This window comes from Natrix helvetica (genome assembly GCF_964273705.1).
Source record: "Natrix helvetica genome assembly, chromosome: 3".
Lineage (NCBI taxonomy): Eukaryota > Metazoa > Chordata > Lepidosauria > Squamata > Natricidae > Natrix > Natrix helvetica.
In genome coordinates, this window is record NC_138549.1 from 170,811,733 (window position 1) to 170,836,844 (window position 25,112).

Here is a 25,112-nt window from a genome sequence, read left to right on the forward strand (position 1 = left end):
CTATGGCCACTTTAAGACTTTGTGCACTTCAACTCCCAGAATTCCCCAGTCCACAAGTCTCAACGTGGCCAAGTTTGAAGACCCTTGGTCCAGTGGTGGGATACGGCCAGTTCGCACCTATTCGGGGAGAACCGGTTGTTAACTTTCTAAGCAGTTTGGAGAACCGGTTGTTGGAAGAAATCTCCTTTTGTTTTTTTACCATTTTACAGGGCTAATCCTGTAAGGAAGGCAGGAAGGAAACATTCTGGTGTTTCTAGCCTAATCTTTATTGCCCTGCTTACAGAAATTGTCTCGCTGGTTAACCCTTATTACATTGTCACAGCTAAGGTGACGCGCCCTTCGTCGTGAGTGATGTTGAGTTGGCCACGCCCACCCAGTCACATGACCACTGAGCCCCACCTACCCAGCTGGTCATTAGGGCAGAGATCCCGTTGTTAGATTATTTGAATCCCACCACTGCCCTGGTCTAATGTCTGGATGGATCCTACCCAAGGGCTTCTTTAGCACGGAATGAGCTCAATGCAACCGCATATCAAACTTACAAATAGGCGCATGGAGTTTTACAAGTGGCATCATATGAACTTCGACAGCCGTTAACGGCCCAAGGTACAATCCACCTGGGACATTATATAATGGCCTGGATCCATGGAAACCAGTAAGACAAGTATCAAAAGTTCACAAAGTCCCATAAATTGGCAAGTCAGCTTCCAGACCATACTCAAGGTGCTAATTTCACCTCGAAAGCCCTTCATGGCCGGAGACCTGCACATTTGGGGGGGGGGGGTGTGGAGATAGTTTTCCCCTCCATGAGATCCTTTTTAAGACCAAAGGGTATTCAGATGACCATCAGCTAAGGCAAAAGCATTTTTCCCCCCTGCAAGAACACCAAACCTTAGGGACGAGTTTCCACAAGATAACTCAAAAAGCATTTCATCCCTTTTTTAGAAAGAAAAATTCAGAAGTGTATTTCTGATAGAAAACCGCCCGCTCTCCGTTACTTTACAAAAAGATGAACCAGAGCCTGCGGTGTGCGGTGATTGTGCGTGGCTTATAATCTTAGTTCAAAAGTTGCCTCAGATTGTGGAACAAAGAGCTGGGGAACATTTTAAAGCCACCTTCAGGGTGGGTCTCCAGATCGGCTGACTTGGGAGCAATTGTCATCCTTATCCAACGAATGAAGGGCTCAGCCAAATGGGGAGAATGGAAGCTGTAGTCCAAAGCAGGCGTGGAATTAATGAATGAGCCCCATAATCCCTTGCGGGATGGAGTCTGGGTAACTGAATGGAGCCGAAGGGTTTACTGGCCGGATGCCTTTCGTGTCGCCAATGCGGAGTTCTATTCGGCAGATATAATCTCATTGTGCCCAGAGAGAGAAATACCTGCTTCTACATAGGATTGAACTCACAGCCTCCTGATTGGGAGGAGAGAGCGCCACCTATAGGCCACTGCACCACTCTAGGTGATTAACAAAGATTGCTTTTAGAGATGTGAACTCATTGAGGTGTCTTGGCTCGGGCACGGTTGCATCAACAGATTGCCACACATAATCACCATGGTCAGAAGAGTGTCACCTCCTGCTTTTGGACCTGTGGGAAATAGATAGTCTTCTCTTTTCTTTTTCTTGTGTGGTGATTTTTCGATGGCTATTCTCCTATAGGCTCTCTTGCAATATTTAAAAAAAGAATGCAATCTCTACAGCCCTAATGAGAAACACCAGTGCATAAATAGAAATAAAACATCAGCAGGCAGGCCTAGGTTATATTATTATCAAAAGATTTTAGTGATTTCAATCTTTTTTTAAAAAGAAAACATGAGTTAGGAAACAAACTCCTCTATTTTTGCATTCTGGTAAAATATTGATCGGACTGAAATATACAAAAGCATTCGAGTGCAGAGATCGGGAGAGAGGGAATGCCATCATTTACAAGGCGGATGCATTACAAGGGATAGGTAAATGTTTTTAATCCTGAATGCATCGTAGGATGGTGAGGATGGGATTATTTAATTGCAAGCTTTTTACAGGTGACCTTGGTGAGAAGACGCAACCGTGTTAGATCTCGGGGGACACATTCGCCTATGGAAAGAGGATCTTTTTTTTTAATTATTGATTTATTTTACCAATCAGCACCCAAACTAGGAGTCACAAAATATTTCAACTACACAACTAACTTGGCCGCCAATGAGATCAGTGTTTCTCAACCTTAGTCTCTTTAAGATCAGTGGACTTCAACTCCCAGAATTCCCCAGCCACCTATCCTTTCTGGGAGTTGAATTCTGGGAGTTGAAGTCCATTCATCTGAAAGAGGCTACGGTTGAAAAACACTGAGGTAGACCTTCCATGATCTTGCAAGACCTCAACACAATTTAAGAACAAATCGTTTGGACTATCTCACCCAACTTGTTGGTTCTAATCGTAGTCCTCAGCATGCTTGTAGGATGTCTCAAGTTCTGACCTAGGCTTCCCAAGAGCATAAAGCAAACTCCTTGTCCCGACAAAAACCCCTTTTATTAATTTACGGTGAATTCTGCTCAGTCACATCCAGCAAAGTCTTTTGAAGGAAGATTTACAGTCACAGACCTTCTCTGGCTTGAAGTGCTGACAGGCGGAGTCTCGGAGACTCACAAACCAATTACGCGAACTAATTGTCTCCTGTAAACTCCACTCCCCTTTTGCTCCTCTTTTATTTCCTCTGGGAGGGGCCATTCATCGTCCACCTTTGGCCTTACTCCCAAGTCGACCCCTGTTCCTTAGCTGACATTTTAAAGCCACCTTCATGGTGAATCTCCAGATTGGCTGACTGGGAGCAAGTGTCATCCTCAGCCAACAAGCAAACGGGGAGAATGGAAGCTGTAGTTCAAAGCAGGTGTGGAATTAATGAATGAGCCCCATAATCCCTTGCAGGGTGGAGTCAGGCAACTGAATGGAACTGAAGGGTTTACTGGCCAGATGCCTTTCATGTCACCAATGCGGAGTTCTATTCGGCAGCTATATACCAGTGTGCCTAGAGAGAGAAATATCTGCCTCTACCTAGGATTGAACTCACAGCCTTCTGATTGTGAGGTGAGAGCTCCACCTCTAGGCCACTGCACCACTATACGACATGCTTTAGCTCATCCCAGTTATAGACAACAGCATTCAAGGAGACCTGTCCTCTGGTCAACATCGCTACATTATACATGCGGTAGCATGATCCACAAACCGACTAAGATGGCAACACGATTATGTACCATGCGATGGAGGTTGCTTGCTAGCATTTTACACATCGGAATACATTTTGGGATTGCATATACCAAAGCCTCTGGTAGCCAAGGTGCTTTAACCAGAGTTTTTGCCTCTGGCAGGCATGCACTAAGAGGCAAAAAAGCTAAGAATTTGCTTCGTGAGCTGCTCTGAATACATATTTGTGTAATTACAATATTTTTAGAAAAACTTTCTAGGCCATTTCAACCAGGTTATGAATGTTATTAGCCCAAAATTAAAAAATACCAGCCCGGTTAACGGGTATCAAAAAGGTTTGGTTGATCTCTTGAAGGACACAATGTTTAGGCACACCAATTTTGTGCCTGTAGTCAACATCTTGGGGGGGAAAAACCAATCACACCAGAAGTGGTGCAACGCCATGGATGGCCGAGGTTGAATCTGGAATTCCGCCAGGGCTATTGCATTGCTTTGTGCCTTTCGCGTCAATTGCAGATCAAAAATGATTGGCAGTAGATGGTTACTATCTCTCTCTCTGCTCTTAAAGAAAGCTCAACGAACAAAATGACCTAGGAACAGGGATCCCCAACCTTGGCAACTTTAAGACTTGTGGACTTCAACTCCCAGAATTCCTCAGCCGGAACTCTGGGAGTTGAAGTCCACAAGTCTTAAAAGTTGCCAAGGTTGGAGATCCCTGCTCTAGCAGGTGGGAGATACTTCCAGTGTAATCTACCAGCCAGCAATCAACATCTAAAAAGCCACACGCCACAGCACACACTCCGTTAGAGAGAAGTTCCCTGAAAATGGGCTCCAGCACGAGTCTGAAAGCTCAGAAGAGTAAACCTCTCATCCCGGTGACCGATCCAGATTGGATCCTGCAACATTATGCTGGGACACGTATTCGTAGAAGGTACTGTATTGTTCTGACCCTTAGAAAGCAAGAAGCAAAGTCTTAGTCCCGACAAAACCTCTTTTATTTACACGACTGTGAATTCCTTTCATTCACAGTCAGCAAGGCTTCAGCAAAGAGTCTTTCAGAGGAATGTTTATCCACATGCACCTTATCTCGTTTGGAGTGCTGCCAGATAACTAGTATCCAAACAGAAGGCAAAGCAAACCTTGGCACAGATCTCTCACAGACAGAGCTTTCCGGACCAAATGAACTTATTGTTTCCTGCAAAAGCCCACTCCCCATTCGCTCCTTTTTTGTTTCCTCTGGGAGGTGCCAATCACCTCCCAAGGTATGGCTTTACTCTTATGTCGACCCTGCTTTCTTAGTTGTTCTTGTCTTCTGGCAGCTCTGCGCATGTGCACACTGGGAACAGGCTCCAGCTGTTCTTCTGCCTCACTGCTGTCTAACTCCCTCTCTGCCTATGTCACAGAGCCCTCGTCTGAGCTTTCCTCAACCCCCAGGACTGGCCCCTGTCCCTCCCCAACCTCCTCACTGTCCGACCTGCTGCCAGCTCCACTGTCCGCCAGCAGGCCATAACATGTATAACCCAAAACAAATGAAGTCCTGGGAGCATCCTACAGACCTCCATTTTCAGAAGACAAGAAACAATTCACCTGACATTTGTTCCTCAGTGTTGTAACTTCCAGAAAGATTGACCTTCAAGTTTGGAGTGACAGGAGTCAAAATCTGGAAGGCACCAGATTGAAGATGGCTAAGCTACCATAACAAGGACATCTCAAGCGACTTGCTCCTTCAAACGAACGTGACTACAATTCCCCTGTATAATTGAAAACATGACCAGATGGGCTCATGCTACTTTATTGCAAGGCTACTACATCAACAGAATCTTGCCAAGTCTGAAAATAGTCCTCAAGGGGCAACTGAACTTTTCTGGTTTTTCTTTGAAGACGTTTCTCTTCTCATCCAAGAAGCTTCTTCAGGTCTGACCGGATGGTGGGGAACAGAAGGATTGATACTCCTTGCAGACAGCTGGTCATTTGCATCCTTTTTAAAGAGTCGTTGAGGCCACTTGGAGGTTTATCTCTGTCCTCAGGGTCACCTGAGTGGTGCAAATGGGTGAGGAGCCTTCTTGGGACTGCTGAAAGGACCGTGTTATAGACTGATGGAGATAGATGATGTTGTATCCCACCCCCTCTGTTGAGGGAGGGCTGTTCAATTTTGACATCAATGGCCTCTTGGACCCCTCTTCCAAACCAGCGGTCCTCTCTGTCCAAAATGTGGACCTTGTTGTTTTCAAAAGAGTGGCCTTTGTCCTTTAAATGCAAATGGACTGCTGAATCTAGTCCTCTTGAAAAAGCGCCTTTGGGACAACCATGACCTGGATAACTGGGAATCTCCATAGACAAGTCTGCAAGAACAAATTGCTCACTGTCTCCTTTACAGCCTGAGAAACTAGGGAGGGTGCTTTCTGAGCCCTTTTCTCCGCCCATTATGAAGCTAAGGGCTATGCCATCTCTTACCTGACTATTCCCTAATCAGCATCTCTTTGCCTGCCTCCCAAGGTCTTTTTCACATACCTTTACAAAAGTTTTATCCAGAATAAACACACAAAAAAAGCATTGCAGAAAACAAAGAGAAGGTTTCAGGTCAGGCATTCACTTGAAGTCCTCTGCCATGCCAAAAATCTTATAAATTGGACTGTAGAACTGGAGCTTATTTTTGGTCAGGGTGGTAGCATAAACTAACTTACTTAACATCACCCTGATTAAACCTCAGCCTCATCTGCTAAGTCGAGTCAAGGGCTTCTCAACCTTGTCCAGTTTTAAGCTATGTGGACTTCAAATCCCAGAATCCCCCAGTTAGTCTGCTGGCTGGAGAATTCTGGGAGTTGAAGTCCACATAGCTTATATCTTGACATAGTTAAGAAACAGTGGCTGAGGCCAAAAATCACTGGTGGGCTTTTGGATCCCTTGCCGATGAATGTCATCGGCTGCAGTTGGTTATTAATTCATGCATTAAATTCATGTGTCAACTCGCAAAGCATCCCTGGCCTGCTCTTGAGTTGCCATACGCAGGAGGGGGGAAACTGACGGAGCAGCACAGCAGCCACAACCAGAAGCGCATTCCACGCATATCTTTCTCAAGGCTGTATCCCAGGTTACCTGCAACAGCCGGAGGGGCGTGACCTCTACAGCCCGTGAAAGTGCTCCATTGGAGAATGTGATTTATGACACACCCTGGGAGGAGGGGGAAAACAAAGTCATGATTGGGGCCATAAATTATGTGGGGTCAGAGCTGGCTTCGCTTGCGTACATGTCGCTCCTAATAAATAACTGGATTTCTTTTGAAGCTTGGCTCGAGGCTCATGATTTAATTAGGGCATTCGTGGGAACCCTGACAACATGCTCTTTAAATTTGCTTTCTAAATTCCTTATACTATCCTGCAAACAAGGAATCCATGAGTATATGATATAGGGGAGTGGGAGGAAAAACTACAGGGATTGACCCATGATTGATTACGTTACTCCAAAGCCTCCAGTGCGTCTAAAAGCTCAATAAATTGCATGCAGCAAATTTGGTGAGCCAGGCGTCGTGACGACACAATGTGCGGTCTCGATAGTCCGAGACCGCCGTTGATTCTTTTGCCGCTGTAACGGTCCGTATGGACCTAAGCCGTCCCGAAGAGACGGTGAAAGGGAGACAAATCCTTGGTGGTCACAGGGATATCGCAAAGTGCCTGTTTGACCCAAGGGAAGCTCTCCAAATCGGCGGTAAATAGACAGCCCCCGGGGCTGACAAAGTCGGAGACGGCTCCGGAGGAAAGGCAGTGAAAATGAAAGTGAGTTGATCGGGTGAGATTTTTTTTTTTCTTTGAGAATGACTGCCCAAGGGAAAACACTTTTTTTTAAGATCAATTAGTCCTTTAAGCTAAGAACAAAGCGGCGAAATTTATCTTAATTGGACTGCCTTAGAAAGTTTTTCTTCTTCTTTTTCTATGTAACAACGTTTTGTGGATTGAAGTGATTGTTTGCTTCCTGTTTCTCCTCTCAAGTGAATGAATTGATTTTTTTTTTTCTACTTCTTCTTACTTTATTTTTTGGCTGAACTAAAACCCTTTTTTTATCTTAACAACTCTTCCTCCTACTGTTTATTAAATTCTATTAAAGACACTTAGAGATTTTTGTTTTGTTCTTTAAGCCTGAAACAAATAAGAAAAAGTTGAATCTGCCACTCAGAAGCCAGAACTTGGTTTTTTTTCTTCTTCTGAAACAATGTATACCTTGTCTTACTTTTTTTTATTTTACTGAAATTGGAGGGTTTGCAGCTTGTTTATGGAAATAAATTGCATGCAGGTGGAGTTCGCACATTGGCGGTTGTGACACATATTTCGAGCAACAGGGAGCCGCAGCAGAGGGACGAAAGAGCCACATGTGGCTCCAGAATTGCTGACCCCTGCGTTAGTCATTCAAGGAATTTTGACCTCTTTTTAATCATCCATTACTTGCCACTTTGGCCGTTGTCAACTCGATAGCAAACTGCAAGTAGGGATTCCTCCATGCGCCATCACCCAGGGGAGGGCAATTCCTTGCAAGCCACGATTGCTTGCTTTCAAAGCATTTTCATTTTATTGGCTTATTTATCCAGAACAGATTAATTCACTGGACTTTTTTTCTTTTTAGGATTAACAGAGAAGGCTTACTGAAATGCCATGCCAGCTGTGATCCCAATTTCCCCTACGTTAAAGAACAATAGACTTCTTAGGCTTTTAAAATCTTCTACGTTTTTATTCTGCTGCAGTAGACTGACGTAATTCAGTGTCTTCTTTTTCTTCCCATAATTGTGTTCTTTAAAAAAAAAAACCCCACTCAACTGTAAGTTATATTAAAGATTAAGTACCGTAGATCCCACTCCATTAAATGTTCACTCCGAATCTTTCGGACCCAAAATCCTTTGAAATCACGGTTATTAAATCGGTTTCCAGAATATTTGAAGGTCTGTGCAGCAACAGCGGTGTTATCCAAGAAAATATTAGTGCTATCCTTAAGCTGCTTCCAAGATATCCTTCAAAGTCTACTGACCGTTGGAAGTGGCAGAATTAGATCTCTATTGAATTTCATATCGTGGGAGTCCTTCTCAGGCCACACTTTGCAGTCAACAGAAATAAAAGCAACCCATGGAATTGTTTCCTGTTTCAAGAAAAATGGATTTAAACACAAGTCAACCTAAGCAAGTGGGAGACAGAAATGGACCTTAATGCTCCTGGGTTTATGATAACCCTAGTTCTGTGATAGCGAACCTATGGCACACAGAGCCCTCTCTGTGGGCACATGCGCCGTTGCTAGCTGCTCTTCTGATTTACAGCGCACTGATCTTCGTGCATGCTGAAGCCCCGGAGACCCGAAGACCAGTTGGATGGCGCACATGTGCATGCTGTCGACCTGGTCTTTTGAGTTTCTGGCATTCCGGCACATGCAAAGACCAACTGACCAGACCGCATGCATGTGCCAGAAACCTAAAGACCAGGTGGCCAGCACATGCATGCGCACCGGCCAGCTGGTCTTCTAGTTCCTGGGCAGGGGTGGGTTCCTGCCAGTTCTAAGCTCTTCCATAGAAGAGGTTCCACAAATCTACAGTGCCGTTTAGAACCGGTTTCACCTCCCGCCCCCCCGCCCATCTGCACATCATCAAGATGAAGAGCGAGAGGAGGAATTCTGGGAGTTGAAGTCCACAAGTCTTAAAGCTGTCAAGTTTGAACACCCCTGGGTTTTTTTTCCCTAAAGGGTTAAGGGTGCAAGGGTCTTGTCACTTGGCAGCTTTAAGACTTGCACACTTCAATGCCAGAGTTCCTGAGCCAACATGACTGGAGGAGGAATTCTGGGAGTTGAAGTCCACAAGTCTTAAAGCTGTCAAGTTTGAACACCTCTGGGGTTTTTTTCTTAAAGGGTTAGGGGTGCAAGGGTCTCGTAACTTGACAGCTTTAAGACTTGCGTGCTTCAATGCCAGAGTTCCTGAGCCAACATGACTGGAGGAGGAATTCTGGGAGTTGAAGTCCACAAGTCTTAAAGCTGTCAAGTTTGAACACCTCTGGGGTTTTTTTCTTAAAGGGTTAGGGGTGCAAGGGTCTCGTAACTTGACAGCTTTAAGACTTGCGTGCTTCAATGCCAGAGTTCCTGAGCCAACATGACTGGAGGAGGAATTCTGGGAGTTGAAGTCCACAAGTCTTAAAGCTGTCAAGTTTGAACACCTCTGGGGGTTTTTTCCCTAAAGAGTTAGGGGTGCAAGGGTCTCGTAACTTGACAGCTTTAAGACTTGCGTGCTTCAAATGCCAGAGTTTCTGAGCCAACATTTTGGTTGCTAAGCAAGAGCGTTGTTAAGTGAGTTTCACCACATTTTACAAGTTGGCCATGCCCATCTGGTCACATGGCTGGCAAGCCACTCCCACAAAGCAGGCCACACCGACAGAAGAGGTTCTAAAAAAATTTGAAACCCACCACTGTTCCTGGGGCTCCAGCATGTCCATGCACACAAGCGCGTTCCGATTTGGGCACTCGGTGCCGAAAAGATTCCCCATCACTGCCCTAGTTAGAAGAGATACTGAGGACACATCTCCTTGTTCTCTCTCTGTTTACTCCCTACGTAAGTTTCTCCAGGCTTGGAAGCTGTCCAGCAAGGAGGGAAATGGGACTACTACGTTCAAGCATCAGCAGCCAGTGATAAATACAGACCCAAAAGTGAGAAATATAATCTGCCAGGCAAAAACAAAGCAAGGAGCCACGCGTCTAGCAAAGATTAACCAAGCCAAAAGAGAATTCCAGAGGCCATCCATCCCATTCTGGAAGGCTCTGAAAGGATGAGGGGAGGGGGGAGTTTTTAGAGATCGCAGAGAAGTATTCCTCAACTTTGGCTACCTGAAGATGTGTGGACTTCAACTCCCAGAATTCCCTCATGGCTGGGGAATTCTGGGAGTTGAAGTCCACACATCTTCAAGTAGTCACGGTTCAGCAATATTGTTGTTATAAGCCAAGGAGGTACAATGCATGCAGAGGTCATCCTTTGCTGCCACCTACTGGTTAGCACCTGAACAGCTCTTCTTCTTCCTTCTACCCTAAGAATCCTTCTCATCCTTCAGGATTTATGTGTCCTGTTTCAGCAAAATTTGCAAGGTGTCCCAAAAAACAGAAGCTTATTCTCAGATTCCTCCCATAGGGTCACATCGTCGCCCAAATGGGGCATGAATGCCACAACCTAAGTCCACAACTCATGCCATTTCTATTGTGACAAATGTCACTTGTCCCCTGCAGAGACCCATTAATTATGAGGTGAAAAGCAAGACGCAAAGCAATTCCAGGCTGGGTCAATATTAACCTAGATATATGTAGTAAACACAGACTTTAGTGTTCTCATATTCTCGGTTTTCGGTCTTAACAGCGGTCGCAGCATCCTTAGGAGGATAAACCTAGCTAGACACCCGAGGGTGCAAACTGAGAATTGGTTTGATGCCCCCTAGTATCCTCCAAATATTTTATTTAATGACCAAAATCGAACTCAAATGAAAGCAGCCTTGCTTCAAAAAATAGACCGAGATGATAGAAAGTCTCCTGCCTTCAAGCAGGGGGTTAGACTAGAAGACCTCTGGAGGTCCCTTCCAGCCCTGTGATTCTATGTTCTCTTGAGGTTTAGCTGTCTTTTTAAAAAATTCAAATATTTCTCTTTCAAGTTATGGTCCTAATCTTGACCTAAAGCTCCAACGCCTTTCTGTTCCCTTTCTGTTACTAAAAATTTATGGATGTGTCATTTGGACTCGTGGCATAAACTGTTTAAAATCTCCACTGCTCAACTGCTGTGTGTAATTATTATTAAGCCATCGTTCCCCGACACTTTTGATAAGATATATTATTACTTCTCCCAAGGCATTATGTTTTTAAAACACCAGCGTGGTTTTCGTGTGCGATTCAAAAGCTCAGGGCCATTACTCAAAGCTGATATTTACCCCTGACACAACCAAGCTCTGGCACAATGCCTATGTAGCAGAGAAGGCTACTACGAGTTGTAGCTATCTACCCAAGGGTAAGAAAAGAATTTCACTGATCCAATTTTAGAAACTCAGGAAGATGAAAAAAAAACGGACATCTCAAAGACTTCCGAGTTATGCCTTCCAGGACTCTCTTGTTCCTTGTAGGTCACAGGTACCACATCTGTTCCCCCACCCCCAAGGTAAACTATGATTAAGTACCCTCTATTTCTGGGTCCCAGAATATGACTTTCCAGTCTACTGAAGGGGTCCTATATGCAGACCTGTGATTGCCTCGTGTTCTTGATGTTATCTTCAGGTGGCTTTCCGTGGTCTCACTGTCTTGGGGTTGACCAGCCTAGATCCCCGAAAGGTCCCTCGCCTGTTGCTGATCTCGGCGGAGGGCCGCAAGGCGTGCAGAGGTCAGAATCCGTGTCTGACTCGCCTTCCGCGATGTAAGGTCTGATTTTGGCCACCGCGGTGTAGCAACCGTTGTTAAGGACATCCAAATTTTCTTTGGACTGGGAAATGCTAAAACCGCTGAAGGACCGCTCCAGTTCCTCGTGGTCAACGGACGGGATGGAAATAGAAGTGTCGCTGTCTCTCAGGGCACTTTCGGGGTGTTTAGCAGTCACGTCTTCGTTCTTGGCGTACTCGGAACTGGCTCGGTTGCCCCCGTTGTAGGCGGATAAGGAACGCTCGTGGGAAGGCGGCGGCGGGATTCTCACCAAGGATCCGGAATCGCCAACCGGGGATGACCCATAGTTTGGACGGGGATAATGCTGCCAAGAGGTGGAGGGTGGACATGAGTTGTTTGGCATTGTTGTGGCTGGTGGGGCAGAGTAATTCTTCTGCCCCATGGAACTGGTCGAGCGGATGATCTTGATAATGCAGCCGTTCTTATCGATGTGTTCCCGGCTATCTTCTGGACTGTGATAGGGGGGTGCTGGTTCTGGCTCTTTGGAACCAAAATAGGCCTCCGTTTCATTAGGAGGGATGCCCATCCGTTGCATGTAGATGTTGACCAGGAAGTCCAACTTCTTCTCCATGGAGAGAACCTGGGAAATGCCCCACAGATATGATTAGCCAAATTATTTTAGATCTAAGATACCCTGAGATTCAAAGGTCCACAAAGAATCTTGAGGATAGGGGCAAGTTCCCTAAAGGTGAATAACTTCCAGAGTATCGATAAAGGGGAACGTTTGTAGCTCAGAGTTGAAATGAGGGGTCCTTGGTGGTCTCTGAGTTGGGAGGAGCAGGAGAAAGGGGAGAGGAGGAGGAACAGGTGGTGGTGGAGGAGGAGGAGAAAGGGGGGAGGGTAGGAGGAGGTGATGGAGGAGGAGGAGGAGAAAGGGGGAGGAGGAGGAACAGGTGTTGGAGGAGGAGGAGAAAGGGGGAGGGAGGAGGAAGGGGGAGGGGGAGGAGGAAGAAGAAGACTGTGAGGTCTTTAGCGCTCTCTGAGCTCAGTTGTTTTCTAAAGACATTTCATTACTCAAATAGGTAACATCATCAGTGTTAAAAGGAAGGGGTGTCTGTTGAGAGGAGAAACAGAGGAGGAGGAGGAGGATCAGGGAAACGGGAAACGGAGCGGCTGGCACGAGGGGAGGAGGAGGATCAGGGAAACGGGAAACGGAGCGGCCGGCACGAGGGGAGGAGGAGGAGCAGAGAAATGGGAAACGGAGCAACCGGCACGAGGGGAGGAGGAGGAGCAGAGAAATGGGAAATGGAGCAACCGGCACGAGGAAAGGAGGAGGAGCAGAGAAATGGGAAACGGAGCAGCCGGCACGAGGAAAGGAGGAGGAGCAGAGAAATGGGAAATGGAGCAGCCGGCACGAGGGAAGGAGGAGGAGCAGGGAAACGGGAAGCGGAGCAGCTGGCACGAGGGAAGGAGGAGGAACAGGGAAATGGGAAACAGAGCGGCCGGCACAAGGGAAGGAGGAGGAGCGGGGAGAAGAAAGAGGGAAAGTGGCCTTCTCCTTCCATTGTGCCGGCTGCTCTGTTGCTCATTTACCCATTGCAGTGCAGTGCCCAGGATCCACTTTAATAGCAGTGTGTGTGTGCAATTAACAACCTGTTCGCCTGAACCAGTGTGAACCGTCTGAATCTAACCAATGCCCCATTTCATCCCCATTTCAATATATTTCAACCATTACATTGTAGGAACTGGGTTTTTTATTTGTTTGTTTATTAAAATTTACATAGCTGCCCAGCTCACTCTCGGTGACTTTAGGTGCCTTATAAAGATTAAAAACCCAATATAAAAACAATAAAAAAGCAATAACTTCCCCCCCCCCCATTTCCTGGTGACAAATGAGCCACTTGAGGGGCTCCATCTGGGGTTCCCAGACTCATTGGAAAACCACTTCCAACTTTAGGGCCAATCTTTTTTCCAGAAGGATAATAAAGGAGGGAGCCACCATAGAAAAGGCCCTTCTTCTTGGTCCCACTAGATTAGTGGTCACCCACTGGTGGTCCATGATAAAATTTTGGGGGCCTGCAGAAAAATTATTTGCATTTTTAAATATTGTACTAAATGCTATTTATCTTTTTAAAAAATTCATATTGGTGGTCCGTGGGATTTAAAATTATGAATTTAGTGGTCCCTGAGACCCAAAGGTTGGCGACCCTTGCACTAGAGACTTTACTTTACTTTACTTTTATTTAGATTTCTAGACCGCCCCCTCTCCCAAAAGGGACTCGGGGCGGTGTACAGTCAAATTAAAACACAAATACATAGGAATAAATATAAATACACAAATCCTTAAATTAAATGAGGAGGTTAAAAGACTGTATCTTAAAGTAAAGCAATTAAAACCATATTAAAAATAACCCCTAAAAAATACCCCAAAAAGTTAAAATTAACCCAACTAAAAATATCTGGCAGGAGGTGAGGTAAAACTATGGATGGGCCAAGCCGGCTAGTCAAAACAGGTGAGTCTTCAGTTTTTGACGGAAGGAGCGGAAGTCGGTGGTAGTTCTAATGTCGGGGGGGAGGTCATTCCAGAGGGTTGGGCCCATCACAGAGAAGGCCCTACTCCTAGGTGCCGCCCGTTGGCATTGCTTGGTGGACGGCACCAGGAGGAGTCCCTCCCTGTGAGAGCGGATTGGTCGCAGGGATGTATGTGGGAGGATGCGATCCCGCAAGTAGCTAGGTCCTGTGCCATGGAGCGCTTTAAAGATGGTAATCAACACCTTGAAACGCACCCAAAAAACCACAGGCAGCCAGTGCAGCTCGCGCAGGAGAGGTGTTACGTGGGAGTACCTAGTACTCCCCATGATGGCCCGCGCAGCCGCATTCTGGACTTCGGGCGCGTCCCAAGGGGAGCCCCATGTAGAGGGCATTGCAGTAGTCCAGGTGAGACGTCACCAGCGCATGAGTGACCGTGCGTAGGGCATCCCGGTCCAGTAAGGGGCGCAATTGGCGCACCAGGCGAACCTGGTGGAACGCCCCCCTTGCCACGGCTGCCACATGGTCATCCATCGACAGCCGGGCATCTAGGAGGACGCCCAAATTGCGAGCCCGTTCCACAGGGGGCAATTGCTCGCCCCCTATGGCCAGTGATGGTGTCAACTGGCTGAACCGAGGTGCCGGTAGCCACAGCCACTCAGTCTTGGAGGGGTTGAGCTTGAGTCTGTTGTCCCCCATCCAGACCCCGATGGCTTCCAAACACCGGGACATCATTTCGACAGCCTCGTTGGGGTGGTTTGGGGTGGAAATGTACAGCTGAGTATCATCAGCGTACAGATGATACTCCACCCCAAAACTGCGGATGATCTCCCCCAGCGGCTTCACATATGCGTTGAACAGAAGGGGCGAGAGGACCGACCCCTGTGGCACCCCACAAGTGAGTGGCCTCAGGGTCGACCTCTGCCCCCCTGCCAACACACATTGCGTCCGGTCGGAGAGGTAGGAGCCGAACCACCACAAAATGGTGCCTCCAACTCCCATCCCCTCCAGCCGGCGCAATAGGATACCATGGTCGATGGTATCAAAAGCCGCTGACAGATCTAATAGGACCAGGATAGAGGAACAACCCCTATCTCTGGCCCTCCAGAGATCATCCACCAACGCGACCAAGGCCGTCTCCATGCTGTGCCCGGGTCGGAAGCCGGACTGGCGTGGGTCTAGATATTCGGATTCCTCAAGGTGTCGCGGAAACTGCTGTGCCACCACATTCTCTACAACCTTCGCTAAAAAGGGAAGGTTGGAGACTGGACGATAATTAGCTAGCTCCAACGGGTCGAGGGAAGGCCTCTTGAGTAAGGGCCTCACCACCGCCTCTTTCAAGTCGGTAGGTAAGGACCCCTCACCCAACGAGGCGTTCACCAGGCCCAGGAGCCAGCCTCGTGTCACTTCCCAGGATGCCAGTACCAGCCAAGAAGGACACGGGTCCATTAAACATGTGGTGGGTTGCAGTCGTCCACGCAACCTGTCCAAATCCTCGGGGGCAACAGAATCAAACTCCTCCCAGAATGGTCTCACAAGATTCACTGTTGACGGCTCTCCCAGACCACTTTGGGGGGCCCATCCACTCCGGATCTGAGCGACTTTGTCCTACAGATATTCCCCAAACTCCTCTGCTCTGCCCTGCAAGGGGGCTTCCCGCATCCTCTGTGATAAGAGGGAGCGGGTTACCCGAAACAGGGCGGCAGGGCGGTTATCGGCGGACGCAATAAGAGCGGCACAATGTCTACGTTTGGCCGCTCTTAATGCCACAAGGTAGGTCCTTGAATAGGCTCTTACCTTTGTTCGATCAGATTCGGAGTGTGAGGACCTCCACCTGCTCTCTAGGCATCTCCTCTGGCGCTTCATCACCCTCAGGTCCTCAGTAAACCAAGGAGCCCGGGTGGGTCGTCGCCGCAGGAGAGGCCGCAAAGGCGCAACCCGGTCCAAGGCCCCGGCAGCCGCCCTATTCCAGACGGCCACAAGGTCCTCCGACCGAGAGTGGGTCAGGGCTACAGGGAATGGCCCAAGCTCCGTCTGGAACCTGTCCGGTTCCATCAGGCGCTTGGGGCAGTACCAACTTGGACAGTCTGGTTCCGCCTCCTCGCGGTGGGGGGTAGCGCCAGGGAAGTCCAGCCGGAGAGATGAGTGATCTGACCATGACAGGGGAGTAATAACTAGATCCCCTATTCCCAGATCACTCGTCCACTGCTCAGATACAAAAACAAGGTCCAGAGTGTGGCCACCTTCGTGTGTGGGGCCCTGAATTAATTGGGTCAGGTCCATGGCTGTCATGGAAGCCATGAACTCCCGAGCCACCTCGGATGCTTCCCCCGTCGACGGCAAGTTGAAATCCCCCATAACCACAAGTTTGGGGATCTCAACTGCCGTTTCTGAGATCAGCTCGAGGAGCTCGGGCAGGGCTGCTGATGCATAGCGAGGAGCCAAGTATACAATCAGCAGATCCCACTGCCTCCCTGGGCCCCATTTCACACCAAGGGACTCACACCCGGGTATCTGAGGTACAGTGAACTCCCTCGGCTCTAAGCATTCCCGTATAACTACCGCCACCCCACCACCCTTACCCAGGGCCCAGGGCTGATGGAATGCACGGAAACCTGGTGGGCACATTTCCACGAGGGGTAAACCACCCTCGTGGCCCAACCAGGTCTCCGTTATCCCTGCAAGGTCCAGCTCCCCCTCTGAGATCAACTCATTAATGAGGGGGGCCTTGTTGGTCACGGACCTTGCATTGCAAAGCATCAGCCTCAGGCCCTGGCTCTGTAGTTCCTGACCACCTAGACTGCGGGGGTTGGTACAAACGACCGGGCGTATCCAACAGCCACGGTCTCCCAACCGACCTTGTGATCTTCTCCTGTCCTCGCATCCTCCCCTCCCCGCGACCGTTGTAAGAGAGGTCCAGATTGAATCGCTTTGCTTCTTTCAAACCTTAATGCTATTCAACTTGCCAATGAACTAGGGAGAGGGAAAGCTGAAAGTGTGTGCACAGGCCGTGAGAGCCTGGCAGCCATCAAGGTCACCACTGCAGGTGCCTGAGAAGGAGGTGGACTATTCCCATAACAAAAAGATGTCTCATAATTGGACAACGTTATCACTCAGGGTGGGGTGAAACGGAAGCTATTGTTTAACTAGATAAACTAGCATTCGCATGGGAAAACCAGAGCTGGTTTTGATTCTTCGGTACCAAACTGATGTATCCAAGAAAGTTTTACTTTTGGGAATTCAAAGTTCCTGAGAGTGTTTACTTGTTTTGGGTGCGTTAGTTGACAGGATGCCTGTTAACATCCCCTGCCTCCCTGGTCTGATGTTCCTAGAAAAGACGATCCTGTTCTGACCCAGCTCCCCAAACACAACACACCCTTTGTATTTAAATCACCGATTCCTTTATTAGGACCGCCAGCAGCCGAGACAAAAGATTAATCTCTCATCTCAGGCTAACAAGTCTGTCCGGCAGGGAGGCAAATAGTTGTCTGCCACATCTATTCATCTCCATCCCCTGCCTTTTATCCCTAGAGCTAGGGTGGGGCTTTGCTAGCAGTGGTGGCTTTTCCATCCCAAGGATCAGCCCACGGATTTCCACTGCTCTCCTCTCCTCTGCCTTCTGCGCATCCGTGCATCAGGCACTGGGCCCAGCTGTTCCTCCTCTTCCTCATCAGCCACCTCTAGACCTGGGGGCTGTTGACTCTCCTTCTGAGGGCTGACAGATGGCCCAGGCTCCACCACTGTCTGTCTGTCTGTCTCTCTCTCTCTCGCTCCCTCTCCCTCTCCCTCTCTCCCTCTTCCCCCTCGGAGCTGTTCTGACCGAAGCTTCCTTAACAAGCAAGAAGCAGAGTCTTGGTCCAAGCAAACCCCCTTTTATTTACACGACAGTGAATTCCTTTCATTCGCAGTCAGCAAGGCTTAGCAAACAGTCTTTCAGAGGAACGTTTATCCACACGCACCTTATCTCATTTGGCGAGCTGCCAAATAACTAGTTCCAAATGCAGGGCGAGGCAAAACTTGGCACAGAGTCTCTTACGGTTACAAACAGAACTTTTCTCTCTTGACACGACAGAACGAACTTATTGTTTCCTGCAAAAGCCCACTCCCCGTTTGCTCCTCTTATGTTTCCTACAGCCACACCTTGGAGGTGTTTCCTATCACCTCCAAGATGTGGCTTTACTCTTAAGTCGACCCTCCTTTCTTAAATGTTCTCGTGTTCTGGCAGCTTTGCGCATGCGCACACTGGGAACAGGCTCCAGCTGTTACTCTGCCTCGCTGCTGCCTAGCTTCCTCTCTGCCTCCGACACAGAGCCCTCGTCTGAGCTTTCCTTAGCCCTCAGGACTGGCTTATGTTCCTCTTCAACTTCCTCACTGTCCGACTGATGCCAGCTCAGCAGGCTGCCAGCAGGTGACAACGGAAGCTCTCAGGTTGCCTTCGTGCTGACCCGGACTCCCAACCCGCCTCCTCATCTGGGTCAGCTGCTGAAGGAGCCGGCGGCCGACAGGCCACAACAGAGAACCTGGCCTTTAGCCATGTCGGGCTTTCAAAGTGACAATCAGAACCTTGATTTGGACCCGGAAGCAAATCAGCAGCCAACAAAGAGAGGACACCTAATGTAGGAATCGTACCTGTTTTTCCACCTTGCCAAGTCTGCCCATCATACTCGGGTCTTCTAGAAGTTCTCCTTCGGCCGAGCCTTTGGTGCGGTCTTTGTCTGTCAGTGATGGTCCACGCCCCACGATCTGGTCAACTCTGTGGAGAGCCGTAGGTCCCACCCAGGAAAAACCCAACAAAACAAAACAAAAATCAAATGAGCAAGCTACAGTCAAACGCATCAGCTCTCCGTCCTTATCTTCCGGATGTTAAAACATATATTCCACCAGCCTTTTCTCGTCTAATCATTAGGCAAGTACACGTAGTTCTCAACATACGACCCAAATTTCCATTGCTAAACAAGGGCGAACGTCCATTGAGTTGTGCCCCATTTTACAACCTTTTGTTTTTGCCACCGTTCTAAAGCGAATCGCCTTGAAAGTGTTTAAGGGAATCTGGCTTCCACCATTGACTTTGTTTATTGGAAGCCAGCGGGGAAGGTCGCAAATGGTGATCAGAGGAAATTTGGGGCAATGCAATTGTCATCAATGTATTCCAGTTGTCGAGTGCCCGAATTGTGATCGTGTGTCTATAGAGACACTGCAAAGGTCATCAGTGTTAAAATCGGGCATCAGTGGCTTTTTTCAATGCCGTTGCAACTTCACTCACTAAATGAATGGTTGCAAGTTGAAGGCTACCCGTATTCCACCAGCTTTTCTTGTCTAATGGTTTAACAGAAATAGCATCAGGGAAATAAGTAGTTATTCAGATGCAAAGTAATACATCCCTTTATTTTTGCTTACATTTTATAGTTCAAATCACCCTCGTTTCCCTTTCTGGAGCTTAAATCTGGCACAATATGCACAGTAAATTTGCCCCTTGAGATCATACCTTCATTGTGTTCCCGAATCTTCTCTAGATTTGGTCTCTATTTATTTAACTTAGATTGTATGGCTCATTTTAAGTGCTAAAAATAACCAAGAAAGAAAGCCAGGAACATGGCTAGTTTCTATTGCATGTCACAGTTTTAAAATAAGTCACACACACAGACACACACACACACACACACACACAAACACACAGAGATAAATTTGGAAGTTCAAATAAGTAATACTATTTACTTGACATTGCTGGTATGCGATAAGGATAGTTAGGAATTCTGGATCAACATTGTTGGTTTCCAAAAACTAAACCTCACACTGTATTCTTTCTAGGGAAAAAATGATTTTCAAAACGGTGAAAATATAAGGTGAAACAGTATACATTATCTGCAATATGATCCAAAGTTATTTTGCTTCTCACGATCCTTTTTGCTTTTTCACCTGGCCATGGTATCCTAAAAATTCATGGTTTTTTAATTGTTTGTATTGTAGGAAAAAAATTGAAACCTAACTTTGTGCACTATTATCTAAGGTGGGAAATAAAGTTTTTTTTAAACCCAGTATACTTGCATATTCAACTTATAATGCCCTTCAATTAATACAAATACAGCGTTTTTCAAGCATTGTAACTTAAAAGATGTGTGGACTTCAACTCCCAGGATTCCTCAGTCAGCCATGCTGGCTGGGGAATTCTGGGAGTTGAAGTCCACACATCTTCAAGTTGCTAAATTTGATAAATGCTAAGAGTCTACTGTCTTCCATGAATAAGCCAGCTTGAATCTTAGTTTTGCCTGAGAGTTTATGGTTTGAATCCTTAGTCTTTTCATGAAACTACAATTCATAAGGTAAAGGTTTACCTTGCACATATGCGCCAGTCATTCTTGACTCTAGGGGGCAGTGCTCATCTCCATTTCAAAGCCAAAGAGACAACGCTGTTCAAAGACGTCTCCGTGGTCATGTGGCTGGCATGACTAAAAGCCAAAGGCGCACGGAACGCTGTTACCTTCCATCAAAGGTGGTTCCTATTTTTCTACTTGCATTTTTATGTGCTTTCGAATTGCTAGATTGGCAGAAGCTGGGAGAAGTAACGGGAGCTCACTCCATTATGCAGCGCTAGGGATTTGAAACGCCAAACTGCTGACCTTTCTGATCAACAAGCTCAGTATCTTAACCACTGAACCACTGCATCCCTTTTCATAAGCTCTATTTAATAATAATAGCAATAGCACTTAATCTTAGACTTATATACCAGTGCTCTACAGCCCTCTCTAAGTGGTTTACAGAGCATATGGCCCCCAAAAATCTGGGCCCTCATTTGACCCACCTCAGAAGGATGGAAGGCTGAGTCAACCTTGAGCCTGGTGAGATTCAAACTGTCAAATTGCAGTCAGCCAGCAGTCAGCAGAAGTAGCCTGCAGTACTGCACTCTAACCACTGGGCCACCGGGGCTCATAACAAGGCTAAAAGGGGCAATTATAGAATCGACATATCCTATCTCCAAAAATGAAAGGATGCAAGAAATGAGGAATGGTAAGCCATTAACATATAAACCGATTCCCCAATTTTGGCCATAAACAATTACAGGTAATTGTTACTACAAGGATTTAGTTCAGAAAATGAAATTCCTGAAAACCACAAAGTGATCAATGCTAAGAAATAATTACCGGTTTTAGTGAAAAGATGAAGAATTACAAAGAGCTATCAACCCACTTGAAAAATATTTTTTTTAGTGAAGAATTCAAGAAATGGTTAAAAGAGGAAGATACAGTTTTGCTCTCCAGATCTGAGCTTATAAATTATCTGAAGGTGAGACTTTAAGTTGACGTCACCTGTCATTTTTCTTAACTATGATAGATAAAACAAAGATTGCTCTCAATTATTTAGAGATGTGGGAATTTTCTACAAATAAAAAAATTAAAATCAGAAGTCATGTCCTTTTTCGAATAAGGTAAAGGTTCCCCTCGCACATATTTGTTAGTCGTTCCTGACTCTAGGGGGCGGTGCTAATCTCCGTTTCAAAGCCAAAGACCCACCGCTGTCTGAAGACGTCTCCGTGGTCATGTGGCCGGCATGACTAAACGCCAAAGGCGCACAGAACGCTGTGACCTTCCCACCAAAAGTGGTTCCTATTTTTCTACTTGCATTTTTTACCTGCTTTCAAACTGCTAGGTTGGCAGAAGCTGAAAGAAGTCACGGGAGCCCACTCCATTACATGGCGCCTGGGATTTGAACCGCCAAACTGCCAACCTTTCGGATCGACAAGCTCAGTGTTTTAGGCACTGAGCCACCATGCCCCTCTCAAAAATCTTAATTAGCTCTGGTCAATTTTACTTTTGCATAATGTGCCAGAATTGTACATGTAGACTTCTAAAAACACCAAATGACAATAACCAGGAATAAAAACCACAAACAAACCAGTAAATTCATCGTTCAATAATAAAAATGTGTTGGTCTGGAGCAGAATATAAACAGTACTTCTTCCACAGCTCTGGAGCAAAGGCGACCGTTCCATGCACAAGGCGTGAATGAGTTATGAGTTTGAAGTCAGGCAAGGAAAGGGGAAAAAATGGATTAATGAAGTGAAATGTTTATGAACACCTTGAAAAACTAAAAGCAAGGGAAAGGTCAAGTCATCTGGCTGTTTTAAGTCATATCAAATTGCCTTCCTCTGGCAGAAGGATGCTCAGAAATGTATATGCAGAGCCTTTGAAAGAGCTGTGTCCCCTCTTTGGCTCATTAAAGCAGTTGTATCTTGTTTATTTGCAATATCTGTCTACTGTGGCAAGCATTTGGTCCCCAGACTCACGTGTCTGCCTCATGAACAGCTTCCAGGAAACGAGATGGCTGTGTGTATGGCTGTTATGGGATGTGCAAATCTTTCAGAAAAGCTGTATCTTCCCTTTGACTCATTAAAGCAGCTGTGCATTTTTTTATTTGTTGGCAATATCTGTATATCTATATACTATTGCAAGCATTTGGATTCCAGGATCAATGGCTGCTGTGTGTTATTTATTTGTTGGCAAAATCTGTATATTGTGGCAAGCATTTGACTTCCAGGCACAGATGGCCGCTTCATAAATAGCTTCTAGGAAGCGAGGTGGTGGTTGTTGTTGTTGTTGTTGTTGTTGTTGTTGTTGTTGTTGTTGTTGTTGTTGTTGTTATTATTATTATTATTATTTATTAGACTTGTTAGCCGCTCCCTCTCCACGAAGGACATGTCAATGTTTACATGTCAATGTTCAAGGGCTGTGCAAATCCTTTGAAAGAGCGCCATCCCCACTTTGACTCATTAAAACAGCTGGGATTTATTGATTGATTGATTGATTTTGCAATATCTATATACTATTGCAAGTATTTGGGATCCAGGCTCAATGGCTGCTTATTTATTTATTTATTTATTCTTCGCATTTCTAAACCGCCCCCTCTCCCAAAAAGGGACTCGATGAAATAGCTTTCAAGAAACAAGGTGGCATACATGTCAGTGCCATGGGCTATGCAAATCCTTCAAATGAGCTATGTCTTCTCTTTGACTCATTAAAGCAGCTGTGCATTATTTATTTGTTGGAAAAAAATCTGAATATTGTGGCAAGCGCCAAACGGGCTCTATGGCTGCTTGATGAAATAGCTTTCAAGAAGCAAAGTGATAGACGTACATGTCAATGGCATGGGCTGTGCAAATCTTTCAAAAGAGCTATGTCTCCTCTTTGACTCATTAAAGCAGCTGTGCATTATTTAGCTTTTTTTTTCCATTATCCATATACTATTGCAAGCCTTTGGACTCCACGCTCACATGGCTGCTTCACGTCCAGCTTCCGGGAAGAGGAGTGACTGTGCATGCTCAACGCACAAAAAAGCCTGAAGCAGCTTCTATATAACATCTGCACATGCCTCAATAAAAAAGATCCACCTTCTTTAATGTTTAAAAAGGTGCTATCTACGCACATCTGTGCGTTGCAAAGCTTTTTTAAAAAAATACCAATTACTTAGACCTATATTTGTTCTGGCCCTTGATCATAAATGAGATTTGTGGTGGCTGTTATCTGTATTTATCACCATTTTATTTGGAAGCATAATCGGAAGGGGACAATTGCACAGCTTCACAGAATTAACTGGTCTGTTGCTAATAGTAGAGGAGCTGCATTGCTTTTCCTTTGCTATGCATATTAAGTCGCCTCTCTTGGGTGCCATTTGAGGTCATGAGACTTTTTTCTTTGAAGATTAGACGTCTCACCGCAAAACATGGGGCCAGCAACGATCAGGCTGACGGATACAACTCATCTCATTTCCACAGTAAAAGAAAAAAGGCACTAGAAGACCTCTAAAGAAACACCTCGTCTTCTATTACCTTTTAAGATCCTCTAAATGAGTGGTCACCAACTGGGGGTCTGTGGACCACTGGGGGTCCCCGAGAAAATATCAGTGGTCCGCAGAAAAATTATTTGCATTTTTTATATTGCACTAAATCAGGGCTCCTCAAACTACGGCCCCTGGGATGGATACGTGCAATGAACTTTTGTGTTGCTGCAGAGAGTCTCCCCCTTTGGGGTCTTTTTGTGGGGGTCAGAGGGGGGCAGGAATTCTGACTTGGGGTCTGCTTCAGCCTCCTGGTGTGGGGCTTTGGGAGAAGGCTGGAAGGAAGTGACGCTGGTGGTGAAGAGCCGGAGGGCCTCGTTCCAGTGGGACTGCATCATGGCCTGGAAGATCTGGCTGACCATCTCAGCCCACTGAGCCTCCAGGTGCCAGTACCTGGCCTTGCATTCCCACAGGTCTTCCCTCTGCTTGGAAAGCCTATGCTCGTAGTCCTCAGTGAGATGCTTCTGCTGACCCTCCTTCTAGGCCAGATCCAATGTGAACTGAGTTGTTTTGCCAACTCTTTCTCATGGTGGCCGCTTAGCTCCAACAACTGCTTTCTGTTGGGGCCCTAAGGAGCCCGGGTGGGCAGGTGAGGAGTGGCTGGGAGGGGAGGGGCGAGTAGAGCCTGGCAAGGTGCCCCTCGGTGTGAGTGACATCAGGTTGGCCACACCCACCCAGTCACATGACCACTTAGCCACGCCCACTCAGCTGGTCATTAGGCAGATCATATTGGTGGTCCACGGGATTTAAAATTAGGAATTTAGTGGTTCCTGAGGTCCGAAAGGTTGGTGACCCCTGCTCTAAATAACTCTATTATTCTGCTTTCATTTCCAAGGTAGTTGGTTGTAGACTTAACCATCTTTGCTATTCTTAACCACAAGTGGCATTCTCCCTTAAGTTCTCTGAGATGTTTAAATAAGAGGCAGTAAAATAGCATTTCTTCTACTCCTGTGAATGCATTTCTCTACTTTTCTTTTGACAAGAAGGAATGGATGGAAGCTTATCGAAGAGAGCTCCAACCTAAAATTAAGGAGAAATTTCCTGACAGTGAGAACAATTACCATGTTTTCACGAAAATAAGACAGGGTTTTATTTTCTTTTGACCCCCGAAATAAGCACTTGGCCTTATTTTGGGGGAGGTCTTATTATTTTTGAGGTGCAGGAGGCGGCGAGCGAGGTCACCTCATGGCTGCTGCTGTGTTGCAATATTTTG

The 25,112-nt window shown here is 46.5% G+C and overlaps 1 protein-coding gene across 1 annotated transcript in view; it reads right to left on the minus strand.

The window, feature by feature from the left end:
- Positions 1-10,782: 10,782 nt before the first annotated feature.
- The window catches only part of KCNQ2 (potassium voltage-gated channel subfamily Q member 2), a 136,191-nt gene continuing 121,861 nt past the window's right edge, over positions 10,783-25,112 (minus strand). Inside the window, exons 14-15 of the mRNA XM_081949838.1 lie at positions 18,701-18,824; positions 10,783-12,182 (exon numbers count right to left, since the gene is read on the minus strand). Coding sequence (XP_081805964.1) covers positions 11,460-12,182; positions 18,701-18,824 — 847 coding nt within the window. The 3' untranslated portion in view covers positions 10,783-11,459. The remainder of the gene's footprint in view (positions 12,183-18,700; positions 18,825-25,112) is intronic.